A 19,540-nucleotide genomic window follows, 5' to 3' on the forward strand; every position below is an offset into this window, starting at 1 on the left:
ATTTGGCTGGAGAACTGCATTTGGAGAAGTGAGAATTTCAAAGGGATGGCTGTGTTTCAGTTTGTGTATTAATTCATAAGGTACCAGTTAGGTTGGTTTGCCTCTCAATGTGATCTGAATCGAATTTCTCCTCCATCCCTGATTTGCATTGCACTTTACCTTTGAGGCAGAAGGTGTGGTTTAGATTCTAATCATGTGTGCAGCCTATGTGTGATGAAAACTCAGAAGGAGGGTCAGGGATCCAAGCAAGGGTTGATGTGGAAGAAGGTGGTTGATGTAGTCACAAAACTGTTTTGGGTTTTTTGAATTGGATAGGCCCTTGGAGTAGGGTTGCCATATTTCAGAAAGTGAAAATCCTTTCTGACAAAGTTGTTGAGCTTTTGAGCTATGTATTTCTTTTAGGAAATTCTTCGGAAATGGGTTGCTTTATGTCCGGATTTTCCCAGACATTGCTTCCTACTGCTGTATTCCGTCTATAGCAACCCTACCTTGGAGATTCTTGAGGTAGCAATTGTAGATAAGAGATTGGTTGATCTCAAGAGGTCTGCTGAAATTTGAAATTCTTCCCCTGTGTGTCCCACCCACTGTCTTTTTCACACTATTTGATTTTTTAAAAAAACCTTTATAGTCTTTTTTCCCCTTTTCATGAACAGAAAAGCTCTAAGTGTTTTTATTCTCTCCTTGTGTGAGCAATTACTTCCACAGACAAGCTGACTGTTGAATCACCGTTGCCAGTTCTTAGGCTCCTATGCTGAAACACTTTCAGGGACTAATATTCTCTTCTGTCGTTGAATAGTGGAACGAACTGAGGAGACATAAATAATCTGATGGCTTTTCAATGGGGCAGCTATATTGTATTACCTTCAAAGGAAATACGCACGCCCGGTCTAACATTTTACTTAATTCACCAGGCAAGATTCCTGAAAAACAATGATGGTTATTCTCCTGGTGAATATGTTGATGGTATTGCATAGTGGTGGTAAGTGGAAAATAATGTTCCTGTTTCTCAAGCTCTAGTCATCATTCTGTATGGACGTTTTGCGTCAAGCATGCCTCGAGAACTGTTTACCCTATAGGCTCTTACAGCAGAACTTCCCAGCCTTGTATCCACAGATTTGGTCAGGTTTCATGTTCCTTTATCCATGGACATTGGCCATGTTTAATGGGGATTATGGGAGCTGGAACATTTGGAATACCATTACAACATCTGGGGACGCAAGGTTAGAGAAGGCTGCTCTATAGTAAGAACTGATGATGATGATGATGATGATGATGATGATGATGATGATAAAACCCATATAGGTACATACAACTCTGATCCTAAATCTCCACCAACTTGTGGGACATCTCTGGGAGAAGAAAGGGCTAAGGAGGAAACCCTACACAAATCCAGAGCAGAGTCCCTAATATGGTTGGATGGCACCTTGTATGCCTGCTTCTGGCAACTCCTGCAGCCAAGCTGGTGCCAAACGTCTTGTTCTGCTTTTCTTTGGACCACATCAATGAGGCCGAGAGGGGGGTCTTGTCGTTTGGGCAGCCCAGGACCTTCAAGCACACTGCCCAGGCTTGCATCCCAGGGAGGTCACTTCAGTACTGCTAACACAGCTGTTAGACTTCACCCCTGACCTTAAACGGCCTCGGCCCAGTATACCTGAAGGAGCGTCTCCACCCCCATCATTCTGCCTGGACACTGAGGTCCAGCTCTGAGGTCCTTCTGGCGGTTCCCTCACTGCGAGAAGCAAAGCTACAGGGAACCAGGCAGAGGGCCTTCTTGGTAGTGGTGCCCACCCTGTGGAATGCCCTCCCACCAGATGTCAAAGAGATAAACAACTGCCTAACATTTAGAAGGGAAGTTCAGGGAAGTTTTTAATATGTGACATTCTAATGTATTTTTAATCTTTGTTGGAAGCCGCCCAGAGTGGCTGGGGAAACCCAGCCAGAAGAGTGGGGTACAAATAAATTATTATTATTATTATTATTATTATTATTATTATTATTATTATTACTACCCCTGGAGGCTCACTCCATTGTCTCTTGAGACAGGTGGATGCCAACAGGTGATGAACACATGACAAGGTTGCAATCCTCTGCAGACGTATCCATAAGTAGTCCTAGATGAAGTCAGTAAAACCCACCTCTATCTGAGTAGAACACAAAGATCAAGCTGTCAGCCAAACAGTAAAATAAAATAATTGTGTATTAAACATAATTAGATATTTTTTAAAAAATTATCAGATCAATGCATCGGCTGCTGAGAGATGTATCAGTTACTTCTAACTTTTGGGAATAGCCCTACATATTACAATGGCCTTTGTATTTTCTGCTATACAGAAGTTGTGTAAGAGAAGTCTCTATTCACTTCAGTAGAGGGTTCACTTCAGAGAGTGTCCCACCATCACAGTAAATGGGAAATTTCTCACAGCTATACGGAGCTGCTAAACCAAGTTAAAAGTCTACACAAAATGTACTAAAATCCTACAAAAAACACAAATGTAGTCCCCCCCCCCTTAAATTAAAGTGAATCAAATATTTTTGTAAATGTTGATTACGTTATAAATAATTCTTCCTCTGAGAAGATCCTTCCTCCCTGTACTTTTTCACACCCATCCAAATTTCTGGGTAAGGTGATGTTTTACAGACTTATTCCCCCCACCCCCCATTTCAGTGAAGCTGGTTGGAGTAAGGCGAAAATTGAACCTGGAAATTTGATCTTAGTGTCGCTGATGTGCAGATAATTCCCACCGATTTCAGAAAGAACTGACTCTGAAGTCTCCGCAACAGATGGCTGGGGTTATTATTATCTGTCGGATACATATGCCTTCAGATCTTCATATGCAACCTGGTCCTGGGTACACAACACACATACGCATTTTAAGTTCATCTTGAATTTCATTTCAGTGAATGTTTAATATATAACTAGCAAAGGTAAATGTATGAAGTCAACCAACAGATAGAGAGGAGAGGGGAGCAAGTAAGAGATGCGCTTTGGATATTGCAATGGAGACCAACAAATGAGTTGACAAAAATTGGCTTCAGGCACTCTATTGATTAATCTTTCTGTTTTAATTTGTGATCCTTCTGAATGGAACTGGTGAGACAGGAGGTCAAGGATCAGAGACACCAGCAGTTCCAATGGATCTTCCGCACGCAGCAGAAAGAGATCTAAGTAAGAAGCTCTTGTTCTGTATCTGTCCAGGAGCAACAGAACCTCTGAATATGGGGCATTGCATGTCCACCTTGGCCAAGTATTGCTGCCTAAACTGGCAATAGCTACTCCAGGTCTCAGGCAGGCTGTGATGGCTGGTGTCCATTGGGTAGGGCAGATGCCAGGGAGACCACCAGCAGGTGGCATCAATGACAGGCTGTATGCAAGGAGGCAGGTAGGCATGGACCAGGTGAGGGCTGACTGAGGTTGCTGGAGCAGTGCCCCATTTTATCTTAATGGACCAAGTTCCACTGCAGCTGCCAACCAAAGGCGGCCCAGCCCATTTCGCCACCTGGGGCAAAATGGAAAATGGTACCTCCTACCCCACGGCAGGTGGCGCTGTGGGTTAAACCACAGAGCCTAGTACTTGCTGATCAGAAGGTCGGCGGTTTGAATCCCCATGACAGGGTGAGCTCCCGTTGCTCGGTCCCTGCTCCTGCCAACCTAGCTGTTCAAAAGCACGTCAAAGTGCAAGTAGATAAATAGGTACAGTACTGCTCTGGTGGGAAGGTAAACAGCGTTTCTGTGCACTGCTCTGGCTCGCTAGAATGCGGCTTAGTCATACTGACCACATGACCCGGAAGCTGTATGCCGGCTCCCTCGGCTAATAGATGAGTGCCGCAACCCCAGAATCAGTCACGACTGGACCTAATGGTCAGGGGTCCCTTTACCTTTACTTTACCCTACTGCTGTGCTCCACTTCTTCTGCTCCTGCTGTTCCCTAGCTCTTGCTGAACTTAAAGGAGCCAGAGAGCTCCTCAAAGTCTTGCTGCTTGCTTGGCTTCTCCTCCAGGGGCAGGGAAGACGAGCGGCAATGTTTCGTGCTGGAACGCCTCCATCTCAGCAATGGACGCAAAGGGTCAGGCGGGTCGAGTGCTGCCTCTTGCATTTCTGCCACCTGAGTGGCATGGGCCATGGGCCAGCTGTGTTTCCAGCTCTGTTGCCCTCTGGGATCTTCTTAACTGGAGATACCGTAGATGTAGGACTAGGGATACCGCAGGCATAAGACTGAACTTCTTGGACCATCTGCATGCAAAGTATGCGGTGTCGCTAAACTATTGCCCCTTACCTGAAAGGGCTGAATTGTTTGCTTACAAGAGGTGAAGTTTAAGAATGGATTCAGACAACCAGTTTGTCCCAGTGAGAATTGCCTTCAGCAGTTTCTGAGGGATGGGGATTTAGTGGAACCTATGAGGGTGGCGCTGTGGTGTAAACCACTGAGCCTAGGGCTTGCCGATTGGAAGGTCGGCGGTTCAAATCCCCACGACAGGGTGAGCTCCTGTTGTTCGGTCCCAGCTCCTGCCAACCTAGCAGTTCGAAAGCATGACAGTGCAAGTAGATAAATAGGTACAGCTCCAGCGGGAAGGTAAACGGCGTTTCCGTGCACTGCTCTGGTTTCACCAGAAGCGGCTTAGTCATGCTGGCCACATGACCTGGAAAAACTGTCTGTGGACAAACGTCAGCTACCTTGGCCAGTAAAGCGAGATGAGCGTCGCAACCCCAGAATCATCTGGGACTGGACTTAACTATCAGGGGTCCTTTACCTTTAGCTTTTTATGCAGACTTAGCTCTTGCTGAAGTGCACTGTTTCATATTGCAGTAGAGGGCATCACATGCCTATGTTATCCAGGATAGCCTTCTCCCTGACACTCTTGGTTTCTGCAGGCAGGGAGCTTATGTTTCATGACAAGAGTAATTAAACATGAGATGCCCACACTGGCGGAGTGGACAGTCTAGAAAAAGACCTATGTTGTGATTCTTCTGCCTGTGCCAATTGATTCTAGATCAGCTAGGAGGCTCCAATGAACAATTCTATGGGCTCTGATGCTTTTCAGATCAGCTGCAAAAATGCATCATTCCCCAATGGTTGCTGTTAAACCCATCGACTGGAGCTGCAGCCGTGTTGCATATCCACACTACAGATGAGAATATTACCTGCAGTGAGGAATAAAGAACAATATTCATAGCCTGAGCAGGGGTTGGGTGGCAGAGGTTTCCCAGAAGTCCATCAGATGTTAGCTGGCTTTGTCATAATAAATATTTTCTGAATTTCCTTCCTGTGGCGGTCCCACCCATTAAGAGCCAAACCAGTTTCTAACTGTACAGCCTCGCTGCCTTGGGTTGGGTTTGTTGGTCACTCTAAAGTGTGACAGAATACTGGGAGAGTGGGACAGAATGCTGGAAAACGGTTCATTTTTTGCAATTATCCCACAATTTAGTTTGTAGATGAAACGAAATAGATGAGAGGTGGGCATGTATAAACTTTAACATTTTAAAACTATTTACATTCAGATAACATTACATTCTTCAACGGGGTCTTTGCAAACGTGGAAGGTGTTGCGTTGTTCTTTGGTAAGTGAACATTGTTCTTTTTTTACAAAAATCAGGCTCGTTTTAAAGGGAGAACACTTCCCGACACTTAAATATCTGCACGTTTGTTTGTTTGTTTGTGTGCATGACTTTGAATTGTGGACATATGTGAATGTGCCTATGTGCATAATCCAGAACAAAAAAGTGGTGCTGTGTATCAGGAAGAGAACTGCTGAATTCCAGTCTTCCATTCCCTCACCCCTTGGTCCTGTATACCTGAAGGAGTGTCTCCACTCCCATCGTTCAGCCTAGACACTGAGATCCAGTGCCGAGGGCCTTCTGGCAGTTCCTTCATTGTGAGAAGTGAGATTACAGAAAACCAGACAAAGGGCCTTCTCGGTAGTGGCGCCCGCCCTGTGGAATGCCCCCCCCCATCTGATGTGAAGGAAATAAACAGCTATCTTATCTTTAAAAGACATCTGAAGGCAGCCCTGTTTAGTGAAGTTTTTAGTATTTAATGCTGTATTGTTTTTAACACTCGATTGGGAGCCTCCCAGAGTGGCTGGGGAAAAAAATAAAAAATCATTATTATTATTATTTCCTACTTGGCCACACAACAGTCAGCATTCCATGCCCACTGACCCCTTTCCATCCTCATTTGGCTGTTTTTATTCCTCACCCTTAAGAGGTTTTTCTAAAGGTTTTTTTTTCTACTTCTCCCCAAGCATGCTAATATCTCCCTCTTCTGTATGGGTGATAGAGCTTTGGCTACTGAAGCAATGCCACTCACTTGCCAGTCTCCCACTTTCCCAAACAAACTTGGAGAGAATTCATGCTGGAGAGGACCTGCTGGGAATAAATGAGTCTGTATAGGTCTGATCATTAGGGTTCAGGAGTATCATTTTCTGTTGGGAGGCATGGGATTTAGAGTTTCCTCTGCCTCCCTGTCCAATTCTCTGAATCAGCATGTTTGAAGTTACTCATTTAGGAGGCACTGGGAAACTGCAACCCCCCCCCCATGCATCCCAGCAGGAAATGTGCCCCTCAATATGCTTGGGACTATACAGGCCATAAGGGGACGTGGGTGGCGCTGTGGGTTAAACCACAGAGCCTAGGGCTTGCCGATCAGAAGGTCAGTGGTTCGAATCCCCGCAACGGGGTGAGCTCCTGTTGCTCGGTCCCAGCTCTTGCCAACCTAGCAGTTTGAAAGCACGCCAAAGTGCAAGTAGATAAATAGGTACTGCTCCGGCGGGAAGGTAAATGGCAGTTCCGTGCGCTGCTCTGGTTCGCCAGAAGTGGCTTAGTCATGCTGGCCACATGACCCGGAAGCTGTACGCCGGCTCCCTCGGCCAATAAAGCAAGATGAGCGCCGCAACCCCAGAGTCGGTCACGACTGGACCTAATGGTCAGGGGTCCCTTTATCTTTATGCAGGCCATAAGACTGGGGTGTGCAAGACCTCTCACATCTCTCTCCCTACTTTACAATGATTACTTCACTTGGGGAACTGGCATGGGGATCAAGAGAGCATAGGATTATACAGAATCGGACCACTAGTTTGTGCTGTCTACATCAATTGGTGGTAGTTCTTCAAGGTTTCAGGCAGGGCTGTCTCCCAGCAGATGCTCTACCACTGAGCTATGACCCTTTCTCCAAAGGGCTGGTCTCCTTGAGGTGTGTGTGTGTGTGTGTGTGTGTGTGTGTGTGTTTCTGAGCATTCTCTGGAAAACCTCCAAATTAACAATTTATGAGATGAGCCCAGTTGACTCACTGCAAACAACCTTCAGACTCTGAATTCACATTATGGTTGTCCCTGCAGACTGTTTGGGTTCTCAGTTCACCTGGCTCCAGTCCATCTTTACCAGCTTCCCTGCACTGCTCAACTTTGTGAGCAAAATGAGGTGTGTGACCGGTATTTGCCCAAGAGATTTCGAAGACTACGGCTGCACCTGCCGATTCGAAATGGAGGGTCTCCCCGCAGATGAGTTTGATGGGTGAGTCTGGAATATTCGTGACGACATTCCCATTTTGCAGAGGTTTTGTGAGGGACGCCTGTCTGTGTCTGGTTGCTTGCTGTAACAATGGCCTGTAAGACTACGGAGTCAAAGAATCATAGAATTCGAAGGGACCCTGAGGGTCATCAAGTCCAACCCCCTGCAATGCAGGAATCTCAGCTAAAGCATCCTTTACAGATGGCCACCCAACCTCTGCTTAAAAACCACCAAGGAAGGAGAGTCCACAACCTCTTGAGGAAGACTGTCTAGTAGGAACACATTAATTCTGACTTTGTTGATTGCCTGGGAGTGTAAAAACAAGAGGCTGCCATGCATTATAACCTGGTTCACATGTCACCTTAAATCTAGGGTGGATAACCTTTGGCCCAAAGGCTTAAGTCCAACAGTAGTCCGAATTGTTGGAGAAACACCCGGGAAGGCTGCCAACTTCCCAAGTCTTCGGAGCGTCTCTCTGGTGGTCCTCTCTGGCTATAAATGTCCTTCATTCCAGAGAGACCAGTGATAGGCGACCCATCTCTCCTAAAAAGACCATGCCAGACTTCTGTCATATCATAGCAGAAGAAAGACTCAATCGTAGTTCTGAACTACTTTATTTACAGTCTATATACAGAGGCACCAACAGTACGTCTGTGCTCTCTGTGCAGAACTGCGACACACACAAAAGTGAAACTAAACTTCCAACAGTACTTAGCAGGAATAGATAATACAGACTTCCTTTCTCACGCTCTCTCAGACACTCACATGAGGTATACAATCATAGTACCACTCACTGGAGCAGCTCAGATAGATAAAATTCCTAACACAAATTTGGGCTGAAATGCTTTCTGGACTATAGATCTATAGGCACACTTTACCCTAGCAGCCCACGAAGTGGATTGGGCACCTGGTAGGACTAGGTCCCTCAAGACCAAGGTTCAAATTCCCTCCCACCCATGAAACTCACTGTGTTACCTTGGGCTAGTCACAGTCCCTTGGGTTGGCCTACCTCACAGGGTTGTTTTATTAGGACAAAATGGGGGAGAGGAGAACCGTATGTGCCACCTTGAGATCGTTTGAGGAAAGGTGGGACATGAATGTAATAAGAATGTTCAAAATAAATAAATAAAATTAGCGTTTTAGTGCACTTTTGGGGGGAGGGGTGACTAGAGAGTCGCACCACGGAATTCAGATAAGTGTGAATGCTGAAGTGTTACAGTTCACATCTTTTTTCGGGAAGTGAAAATTAGGTATTAAAATGCAAACTAAACAGATTAAGTGGCTAAGCCAAGAATCACATTCTGATTCTATATTAATATTTAGCCTTATATTAATTATTTGATTGTTACACCACCAACACCTGGATGCCAAACAAGCTGCTGTTTTGAGCATCGCAAGTGTTACGAAGAAGCAACAGAAGAAGAATGTGTGTGGGACCCTGCAAAGATTTCGACGGATGTCAGCTGCCTCACCAAAAACATCACCTGCGGTAAGATTGAGGGCTTTGTAATAAATGCTATGAATGCTTCGTACCCATTCCCACTCCTCTCCCAAGGTTCCTTTGCCTTCAGATGAATAGGCCTCTAAGACACACCTATTCTGGCTTGTTTTTTGTCTGGTGGGCTAGATGTTATGAACAGTGGCGGGCAACTTCTAAGAACTGTTCAGCACTACAGTAAGCCTGCAACTTACGCAGCGGCTACCTTTTGGGGATTACGCCTAAAGCCAAAATCACATCTAGTCCAAACCCACTGCTCAGTGGTGAGTGAGATTGCCAAAGTATTTGTCCTGAAATATTATTTCTAATTATTATTAGCCACATTTGTTGTTGTTGTTGTTTAGTCATTTAGTCGTGTCCGACTCTTCGTGATCCCATGGACCAGAGCACGCCAGGCACTCCTGTCTTCTACTGCCTCCCGCAGTTTGGTCAAACTCATTCTGGTAGCTTCGAGAACACTGTCCAACCATCTCATCCACTGTTGTCCCCTTCTCCTTGTGCCCTCCATCTTTCCCAACTTCAGGGTCTTTTCCAGGAAGTCTTCTCTTCTCCTGAGGTGGCCAAAGTATTGGAGCCTCAGTTTCAGGATCTGTCCTTCCAGTGAGCACTCAGGGCTGGTTTCCTTAAGAATAGATAAGTTTGATATTCTTGCAGTCCATGGGACTCTCAAGAGTCTCCTGCAGCACCATCATTCAAAAGCATCAATTCTTCAGCGATCAGCCTTCTTTATGGTCCAGCTCTCACTTCCATACATCACTGCTGGGAAAACCATAACTTTTACTATAGCCACATGCATAAAGCTAAATGCGCACAAGTTAAATGTGTGTAAGTTGCAGGTTTATTCTCTCTATATCCATCACGTTTTATACGTTTATTCTCTCTACATCCATCACGTTTTATACTGGTTTTTTATTTTTTTATTTTTTTTAGTATTTTATTCTATTTTAAAGCTTGCTGTATGGACTTGCCACTTTGAACGTAGGGGGAAACGGATGGTCCACTTTTGAATTAGTAAAAATACCTGGCAGGTGACTGGTTCAGAATCTGATAAGAGCCAAAGGCCCATCTGGTTCAGCATCCAGTTCTCACTGTGGCCAACCATTTTCCTGTAAGCAGGACATGAGAAGTGCTCTCCCCACTTGTGATTTCACAGCAGCTGATATTCAGAAGCACAATGCCTCTGGCAATTTATTCTGCAGAAGTTTCTGCACAGCCTAATCTCTTCTCAGGTAAGATCGTCCCTCTATTGTGTGGGCAGGTACCGTAATCCCTCCCCTACCTGGCCTGGTCTCCTTGGCAACGCTTCCCCCAGGTGGGATTGGACAACTGACTGAGGTAGGCGGAGACCTCCAGGTATCCCACCTGAGGGAAGGCAAAGCCAAGCCTATGCTGTTGGAGCCGCTCCAGATCTAGGGGCTGCACGCGTCCACGCAAAGGGCGCCCCTGTTTTAGGCGGGGAGCGGTCATTGCGGTTCTGTTCTTGGCTCTTTCCTATTGGTTCACGTGTCCCATCCCCACCGGCACCAGCTCCATGTTAAAAGCACACATGAGGGATTTGCAGGATTCCTGCCCCGTGTTTGCAGTCATGAGTTTGTTGTCTATCACATGGCGGTGTATGTTTTCATTCCTTCCACAGAGTGGGAAGTGACAGAGACAGGATGTTTTGTACTACTGTGTTCTGGAATATAGGACTATTGCCCTTTCTTTCTTTCTCTCTTTGCTGTCTGATGAGAAAGAGGAAGGAGCAGAGTCAGAATGCTCCGAGTGTGTTATATGTAAATAAAGTAGATTAGCCAAAATGCTGTGCTACTGAGTTCTGTTACGCAAACTGCAAATACTCTGCAGGATCATAAGTGTGCCGATGCTTCTTGGTATCAGTCGCTGTGATGTTCGGGCTGGAGAAAGCTTTTGAAGCTCCCGAATGACGGACCAGGAGAGAGAGAACATGCCAGTCAGGCATGTGTCTCTGCCAGGGTCCTACACACAAGTAGTATGATCCTAACAGCTGGCACAGAGGCGACTTTTGCATATAGCCCACAAATTCTCAATGGGATTTACATCCGGGGAATTCCCTGGCCAATCAAGTACCTGTATTTGCTGCTCTGTCATGAATTTCTTCATCACTTTCGATGTGTGACAGGGGGCTAGGTCCTGCTGCAATATCCCAGTACCGTCAGGATACCTCTTTTCCAGCTCTGGAATAACTCTCTTTCATAGAACCTTAATATATTGTGGCGAGCGCATCGTTCCTTCTATTGGCTGCAGGCTTTCGAAATCATAAGAACTGAAGCATCCCTAAAACAGATTCTTTTGTGGGTGCTTGACAGACTGATCGATGTGGCATAGAAAACATGCTTTGTTTCAATTAATTTGCAAAAGGGTGTACTTAGGTCTCCTCCACACAATCATTGGCCCGTCATTCTCTTATGCATAGAAGAGTCCTATGCTTTGCATCATTGTTCATGGAGGCTCCCTTCTAACGTGCACTGAATGTGGTAGGCTGCTGTGATCAAATTGCACAACATTGGGGGATTTGGGTGAAACACTCCCCCCCCCCCGTCCTTGTGAGCTTTCAGCATGTGACCTCGTTTGTGAGAACTCGTCTGTAATCTTTTTGCATGCCCTTCCTATGTGATCACATCAAATCCCTGTGTCTTTATGTGAATGGTTGTGTATTCCTATTGGGGTTTTCACTATACTACATGTTTTAGTTTAGATTCACATTCTTCTTCTTCTTTTAAAATGTTGCTTATTCCATTTCCATGCGGCATTTTGGTTTTATCTACTGGCAGATTATAATATTTTCAGAGGTGCAGCTGATTTTTGCATGTATCCTGAAGGGAATCCGGTCCAAATCAGTAATTGGAAAGAAGAGAATTTCATATCAGCATGAGTTTTCCAGTGTATTAGAACCATCTCTCACTGTGAACTGTTCTCAGTCTTGAACTCGTTCCACGCTGGTTGAATAGTGTGGGAGGCACAATATACACTCTCAGCTACAAAACGAAATGCACTTCTCCAGGCCAAAACCTTATAGAGAGAAGGCAGACTGTGGAAACAGATACCTCAATAGTACTTTGTATGTTGATCTCTCCAACCCCCCTCAATTTCGGTTTTCTTTCGTCTCCAGAGTCTGACGATGCCTGTGAACGCCTTCTCTGCAACTGTGACAAGGCAGCTATTGAATGCTTTCTGCATTCCCACATTAACTCTTCCTTGAACAGCATGGATGTTTCACTCTGTCCCTCTCTGGTTACAGGTGAGAATATAAAAGAGAAACTCTGAGATCTTGTTTCCTCAGCAGTTTGTAGACGTCCCTGTTCCCTGATTTGAATTTTAATGAACTGTATTCTTGCAAAGTTAATTTGTTGCTGCTGGCTATTATGCCACACGTCAGCAAATTTTTTGTGTGTCTGGGTCTGGGTCTCAGTGAGTGAAAAGTACAAGCCAATGGTTTTAAGCCTGCTTTCCAGGGAATTAGGCTTATTAAAGGTTCCTCAGTGAGAAGATCTTGCTAGAGATGGACAAGCATGCCAAAGAAGACTGGTTTGCCTCTCATGCCCAATCTTCTGTGTTACTGTCCACAACACCAATGAATGCTTGCAATACTGTCAGGAGGATGAAGGTAAAGGTAAAGGGACCCCTGACCATTAGGTCCAGTTGTGGCCGACTCTGGGGTTGCGGCGCTCATCTCGCTTTCTTGGCCGAGGGAGCTGGCGTACAGCTTCTGGGTCATGTGGCCAGCATGACTAAGCCGCTTCTGGCGAACCAGAGCAGCGCACAGAAATGCCGTTTACCTTCCCGCCGGAGTGGTACCTATTTATCTACTTGCACTTTGACGTGCTTTTGAACTCCTAGGTTGGCAGGAGCAGGGACCGAGCAACGGGAGCTCGCCCTGTTGCAGGGATTCGAACTGCCGACCTTCTGATCGGCAAGTCCTAGGCTCTGTGGCTTAACCCACAGCGCCACCTGCGTCCCAACAGGAGGATAGAAAACAATAAAGTTGTTTCTGCAAGCCACCAAACTGGGCAGAGTTCCTATAAGTTCAATGAAATGCAAACTGCAACAGACTGGGTTTGAGCTACGATAATACAATCAAAAGACAAATAGATGCAGAACAGCAAACTCCATCTCTAGCACATGTGCTTTGTAAGTGTGTCAGGATCTATGTGGGGCTCTGGACTGGATTGTCAATCAAGTTTAAAAAGCAGAACAAATTTCTCTACGTACTTCATGCATTGAGAAGAGCTGCTCACCCCTTCCTTTTCATCCCTCCTTTCCTCTTTAGCATGTGCACTGTCCATTTTTCATATGCCTGGACATTTTTTTATTTCTATTTTTTACGAAAATGAATCATGGAACACCTGCTCCCTCTTCTTTACAGAAACAGTCAGCGAGAGAAGTCAGACGACGCTTCATGCTGCAGGTATGCTATGTGTATCCTACACTGTCTCTCCCAGAGCCCAAAGTGGGGCAGGAGTCTACAAGCGACAGGTAACAGAAAACAGACTCCCTCAGGTGAATAGGCCCAGACTATGCAAATATGTCCATCCCTTCCAGTAAGAATCTATTTTTCTTTCTTTCCATAGAGTTTCAGAACCAGAGGGCTGAAGATACTCAGCTGACAGATACATCTCTTGCAGAGGGTAGGTTTGACAGTGTTCTTGTTTAGTTTAGCTGGGATCAAAAATGAAACTTTGCACCAAGATAGGGTAAATTCTGCAAAAGGTTTTTTGCGTGATTCTGACATCTTTTGACTAATTTCTTCTGCTCCCACAGAAGAGTATGAATGCAGCATAAAATGTTAGTGGTTGAAATTGATCCACACATTATATGTTCCCATTCTGCTAGGCTGCATGCCTCTTCTCTTTGCTGGGGTGCAGTGATGACCATTGGGATTGGTAGGGTGGAAGGCAAGGACGACCAACAGTAGGTGGAGCTATAGCCAATGGCAGGCAGAGCTAATGCACTCTATTGTCTCCAGTCCAGTGCCGGATTTACGTACAAGCTAAACAAGCTATAGCTTAGGGTCCCACGCTTTTGGAGGCCCCCCAAAAAATGTAAAGGGGAAAAAAAACACACCTGGATGTACATTTCCAAAATATAAGATAAAAAACAAATAAAATAAAACCTACATACAACAACAGTGTTTTGTAAATTGCATTTCTAAAGTAACTTCTGTTATTGCCAAATGCCAATGTGTTTGCATTATTAAGTTTGTTATAAATAAAAAAACATTTTAAGATAGAGCTTAATAATTATTTCACTATTAATATACTTCTTAATTGTACAGTGGTGCCTTGCAAGACGAAAAGAATCCGTTCCGCGAGTCTCTTCGTCTAGCGGTTTTTTCGTCTTGCGAAGCAAGCCCATTAACGGCTTAGCGGATTAGCGCTATTAGCGGTTTAGCGGCTTTTAGTGGCTTAGCAGATAAGCGGATAAGCGGCTTAGCGGCTTAGAAAAAGGGGGGAAAGGGGGGGAGTCGGAAAAACTCGCAAGACATTTTCGTCTTGCGAAGCAAGCCCATAGGGAAATTCGTCTTGCGAAGCACCTCCAAAATGGAAAACCCTTTCGTCTAGCGGGTTTTTCGTCTTGCGAGGCATTCATCTTGCGGGGCACCACTGTACTTCACTATTACAGTGGTACCTCGGGTTAAGAACTTAATTCGTTCTGGAGGTCCATTCTTAATCTGAAACTGTTCTTAACCTGAGGTAACACTTTAGCTAATGGGGCCTCCTGCCATGACACGATTTCTGTTCTCATCCTGAAGCAAAGTTCTTATCCCAAGGTAATATTTCTGGGTTAGCAGAATCTGTAACCTGAAGCATCTGCAATCTGAAGCGTCTGTAACCCGAGGTACCACTGTAATATACTTCTTAATTTCAGTTCAACAATTATGCGCAAATGGCTTTAGATACAAATAAGTCCATAAACTACCATATAGCAGGGGTCAGCAAACTTTTGCAGAGGGGGGGCCGGTCCACTGTCCCTCAGACTTTGTGGGGGGCCGGACTATATTTTGAAGAGAGAGAAAAAATGAACGAATTCCTATGTCCCACAAATAACCCAGAGATGCATTTTAAATAAAAGGACACATTCTACTCATGTAAAAACACGCTGATTCCTGGACCATCCGCGGGCTTTAGTATGCCTAAGGACCCCTGCTATATGGTATATACAACCCCCTGACCTCTGGGGTTGTGGCGCTTATCTCGCTTTATTGGCCGAGGAAGCTGGCGTACAGCTTCCGGGTCATGTGGCCAGCATGACTAACCCGCCTCTGGCAAACCAGAGCAGCGCATGAAATGCCGTTTACCTTCCCACCGGAGCGGTACCTATTTATCTACTTGCACTTTGAGTGCTTTCAAACTGCCTACCCACGTCATTTAGCAAATATACAATACAAAAAAACAGCGACAATTTGTTGTTGACAAAGAATAGCTGGACATATAAAGGGCCCCATTACCTTCAGTAGCTTAGGGCCACATTAAACTTAAATCCGGCTCCATCCTCCTTCTTGCTAAGTCCTACGAGAGAGAAAACTAGTGGGAAGGAAGCTGGCAAGCCGTGCCAGCCCTTGAACTGTTTGAAAGTAAGAAGGCAAGCAGGTGGGGGCCAACTAAGGGCCAGCAGAGGTCTATGGGGCAGTACTTCATCTGTACTTTTTTTTGGGAATACTTTTATTAGGAATTTCAACATAACAATTTATCAAAAATACATCATCCTCACCCCCCCCCCCAATTTTTACCTCCCCCTCCACCCAAAAGAAAAACCCACCCTTCCACCCTCCTCCCAGACTTCCCTCAGCTCCTCTCTCTGGTTTTTCAGCAGATGTTATTCTCTGCATATTATGAAATTGTAAAGATCCTTAATTTATAGACAGATAATATCTATGTTGTCGTTGTTTAGTCGTTTAGTCGTGTCTGACTCTTCGTGACCCCATGGACCAGAGCACGCCAGGCACTCCTGTCTTCCACTGCCTCCCGCATGGTCAAACTCATGCTGGTAGCTTCGAGAACACTGTCCAACCAGCTTGTCCTCTGTCGTCCCCTTCTCCTTGTGCCCTCAGTCTTTCCCAACATCAGGGTCTTTTCCAGGGAGTCTTCTCTTCTCATGAGGTGGCCAAAGTATTGGAGCTTCAGGATAATATCTATATATTACCAATAAAAAGTTTGTGTATCAAAACCTGCCAAGGAGTCCAATTCATTTTGTTGTTTCTTTAAGTACTTTGTGAAACGTTCCCATTCTTCTTTAAAAGCCACAGTTGCCCTTATTGCGTAGTTTGTGTGTCAATTCCGCCAATTCCGCATAGTGCTTCATCTGTTCTAAATGACCAGCCTTTGCTGCTCAGGTTAGCCTCTTCGGGGAAACTGCTGAGACAAACTGGAACCGGATCACAAGATGGCAATAACAATAGCCGGTGGGGTGTTCAACAAGTCCTGTTGAGCAAAGCTTCGAGGAAATAGGTCTATTTTTCCTGTAGAAAAGATGAGCAAGGCGTGGGGGTCATGATAGTACTTTTCAAATACCTGAAGATCTGCCAGGTAGAAGACAACAAAGGCACATTCTCTGCTGCCCCAGAGAGCAGGAACGGATCAAATGGGATTAAGTTACAAGAGGGTAAATTGCTGCTGAACATTATCAGAAATGTCTTGACATCAATGGCTGGGGGAACCCAGCCAGATGACAGGATATAAATACTAATATTATTATTATTACGAAGGGCAGATTGAAAATGGAACTAGTTAGTGCGTTGGGTGGGCTGATATTTGATGGAGGTCTTCAAGCAGTGGTTGGGCAGCCATCTGATGCTCTAGATCTCTGGGTGTCCTATATCTTGAAGAGGGTTGAAATATACTCGGAGTCGAGAGTGGATTTCATGCTCTTTATTCAGCTCATAGTGGTGAGGAGGAATGGAAGTTCCTCCAAAATGTCTGCTTTATATACATTATTTACACAATGGGCCCCACGTGATTGGCTAATTCCGGGATTCACCTGTAGACCAATCAAGTTGTGGATTCACTTCCACCTGGAACTGGATTGGGTGGCTCCTGCGGACCAATCAGACTGCTGCATTCTGGACCCTATTGTTCTAGGACCAATCAGACTGCTGCCTTTTGGATCCTATTCAACTCAGTACATAACAGAGGTTCAACTGAATGGCTCAAGACATCCCCCCACAAATCTTATTATATCATGACTTACCTTGGGAGAGGATTTGGGCCTAGTGTATATGTGGTTTATCCCCTCTTGCAGGAGATCAGTCTCTTCTCCTTACTGTCCTCTGCACAGACAGAAAACAAAATCTAGCACAGCAAATGTTACTCTGATTATGGGATACAATGATGAAGCTTGCAGACTCTCATAGGCATATATCAATATTGTGTATCTTTCAGTTATCCCACAGACCACAGATGGGATGGTTGTACTGAGTTCTGGAGCAGACCGTAAGTCGTTATTCGCAGGCATGATGTTATTGTTTGTCTCCTTGATATAATTAATTTCTTCTGTTGCTTTTCCAAAGCATGCTTGACTTTCCTGACCAAAGCATTGCTCCCATGCTGGTTTATTTTCTTTTAAACAGTTGCTTCAGATGCGATGAGTGATGGAGGCCTCGAAGCCCACAGAGAAGGAGGTGTGTGGTGGCTTTAGGGCTTTTAGAAGACTTGTTTAGAAAAATTATAAACTGTGGCATATAGATGAACTTACAGATAAAACATGGCCAAATCCATAAGCCAATTAAATCAAATATGCTTAAAGTCGTCATCATCATAAAAACAAAGATAAAATCAATTGATCATTAAAAGTAATATGTTTCAATCCCCTTCATTTGAGGTTTTTAAGCAGAGGTTGGGTGGCCATCTGCCATTGACGGCTCTTTGGATCCCAACTCTACAATTCTATGATATAACTAACTTTGGGAACAATCCTACAGCAAGATCTTCCAGGGTGAGCAGGTTAGGATCCAGTGGATCTTTGACTTCACCAGATAGACTCCTTCATCAGCTCAGCCAGAGATACACCATAGGTAAAGGAAAGGTAAAGGGACCCCTGACCATTAGGACCAGTCGTGGCCGACTCTGGGGTTGCGACGCTCATCTCGCTTTACTGGCCAAGGGAGCCGGCATACAGCTTCCGGGTCATGTGGCCAGCATGACTAAGCCGCTTCTGGTGAGCCAGAGCAGCGCACAGAAACACCGTTTACCTTCCTGCTGGAGCGGTTCCTATTTATCTACTTGCACTTTGACATGCTTTCGAACTGCTAGGTTGGCAGGAGCAGGGACCGAGCAACGGGAGCTCACCCCGTTGCAGGGATTCGAACTGCCGACCTTCTGATCAGCAAGTCCTAGGCTCTGTGGCCTAACCCACAGTGCCACCCGCGTCCCTTATGAGATACACCATAGAAGTTGCCAAATCTTTGATTTATAATGGTCTGAATAAACTAAGGAATGTTGAGCTTTCTTGCTTTTCCTTTGACAGACATTTCTCCTGAGTCCAGTGGCCTCTTGCTGAGAAACCCAGAAGAAGGTGGTAAGTACTGTACATCTCACAGGTTAACATCACTGTCTTCTCACTCTTCATCCCTAGCCTCTTCTGACAGCACAGCACATAAACAAAGTCATCATTGATTCTTCTTCTTTTTCTTCTTCTTCTTCTTCTTCTTCTTCTTCTTCCAGAAATTCCAGTTTGTTACATTTACCCAGTGAATGCCATATGACTGAGTGGTGGGTTTGAACTTAGGTCTCTTCAAGCCCAGTCCAACACTCTGACCCAGGAGTAGCCAATGTGATGTTCTCAGCTCCAACTCCCACCAGCCCATCCATCATAATCAATAGTTGACATGATGGGAGTTGTATTCCAGCAACATTAGGAAGACACCATGTTGGCTACTCCTGCTTGAAACACAAACATCAGGGATGGGGTAACCAATAGACCACCACATGTTGCTGGGACTCCAACTCCCATCAGCCCCAGTCAGCATGCCCAATGGTCAGGGATCTTGGTAGTTGTGGTCTAGCAACATTTGGAAGGCCACAAGTTTTCTACTTCTGCATTAAACCACAGTGATGCTGCTAAATGTTTTGCAAAGTCTATCATATAGGTAAGGGTAAAGGGACCCCTCACTGTTAAGTCCAGTCGCAGATGACATCTTGCTTTACTGACCAAGGAAGCTGGCGTTTGTCCGCAGACAGCTTCCAGGTCATGTGGCCAGCATGACTAAGCTGCTTCGGGCGAACCAGAGCAGCGCATGGAAACACCGTTTACCTTCCCGCCGGAATGGTACCTATTTATCTACTTGCACTTTGATGTGCTTTCAACGTGCTAGGTTGGCAGGAGCAGAGACCGAGCAACGGGAGCTCACCCCATTGTGGGGATTTGAACCGCCAACCTTCTGATCGGCAAGCCCTAGGCTCTGTGGTTTAGACCACAGTCCCACCCACGTCCCCCATTTATCAGAAGAAAAGGAACCAAGGAACAACTATGCAACCTTAATCTAACAACATCTCCCTATATTTGTAACTCATGGGTCATATGTG

The 19,540-nt window shown here is 45.3% G+C and overlaps 1 protein-coding gene across 3 annotated transcripts in view; it reads left to right on the plus strand.

Moving 5' to 3' along the window:
• Window positions 1–19,540, plus strand: part of OC90 (otoconin 90) — a 31,403-nt gene that overhangs the window by 671 nt on the left and 11,192 nt on the right. For 2 of the 3 annotated variants that reach the window (XM_081874343.1, XM_081874344.1), the window contains exons 2-12: window positions 912–979; window positions 3,101–3,166; window positions 5,498–5,557; window positions 7,333–7,507; window positions 8,881–8,993; window positions 12,133–12,261; window positions 13,387–13,428; window positions 13,592–13,648; window positions 17,399–17,449; window positions 17,587–17,637; window positions 18,483–18,533. In XM_081874343.1, the coding sequence (XP_081730469.1) occupies window positions 931–979; window positions 3,101–3,166; window positions 5,498–5,557; window positions 7,333–7,507; window positions 8,881–8,993; window positions 12,133–12,261; window positions 13,387–13,428; window positions 13,592–13,648; window positions 17,399–17,449; window positions 17,587–17,637; window positions 18,483–18,533 (844 nt within the window). In that variant the 5' untranslated portion in view covers window positions 912–930. The remainder of the gene's footprint in view (window positions 1–911; window positions 980–3,100; window positions 3,167–5,497; window positions 5,558–7,332; window positions 7,508–8,880; window positions 8,994–12,132; window positions 12,262–13,386; window positions 13,429–13,591; window positions 13,649–17,398; window positions 17,450–17,586; window positions 17,638–18,482; window positions 18,534–19,540) is intronic. The other variant, XM_081874345.1, reaches the window with a different exon arrangement.

This window comes from Podarcis erhardii (genome assembly GCF_964252035.2).
Source record: "Podarcis erhardii genome assembly, chromosome: 8".
Classification (NCBI taxonomy): Eukaryota; Metazoa; Chordata; class Lepidosauria; order Squamata; family Lacertidae; genus Podarcis; species Podarcis erhardii.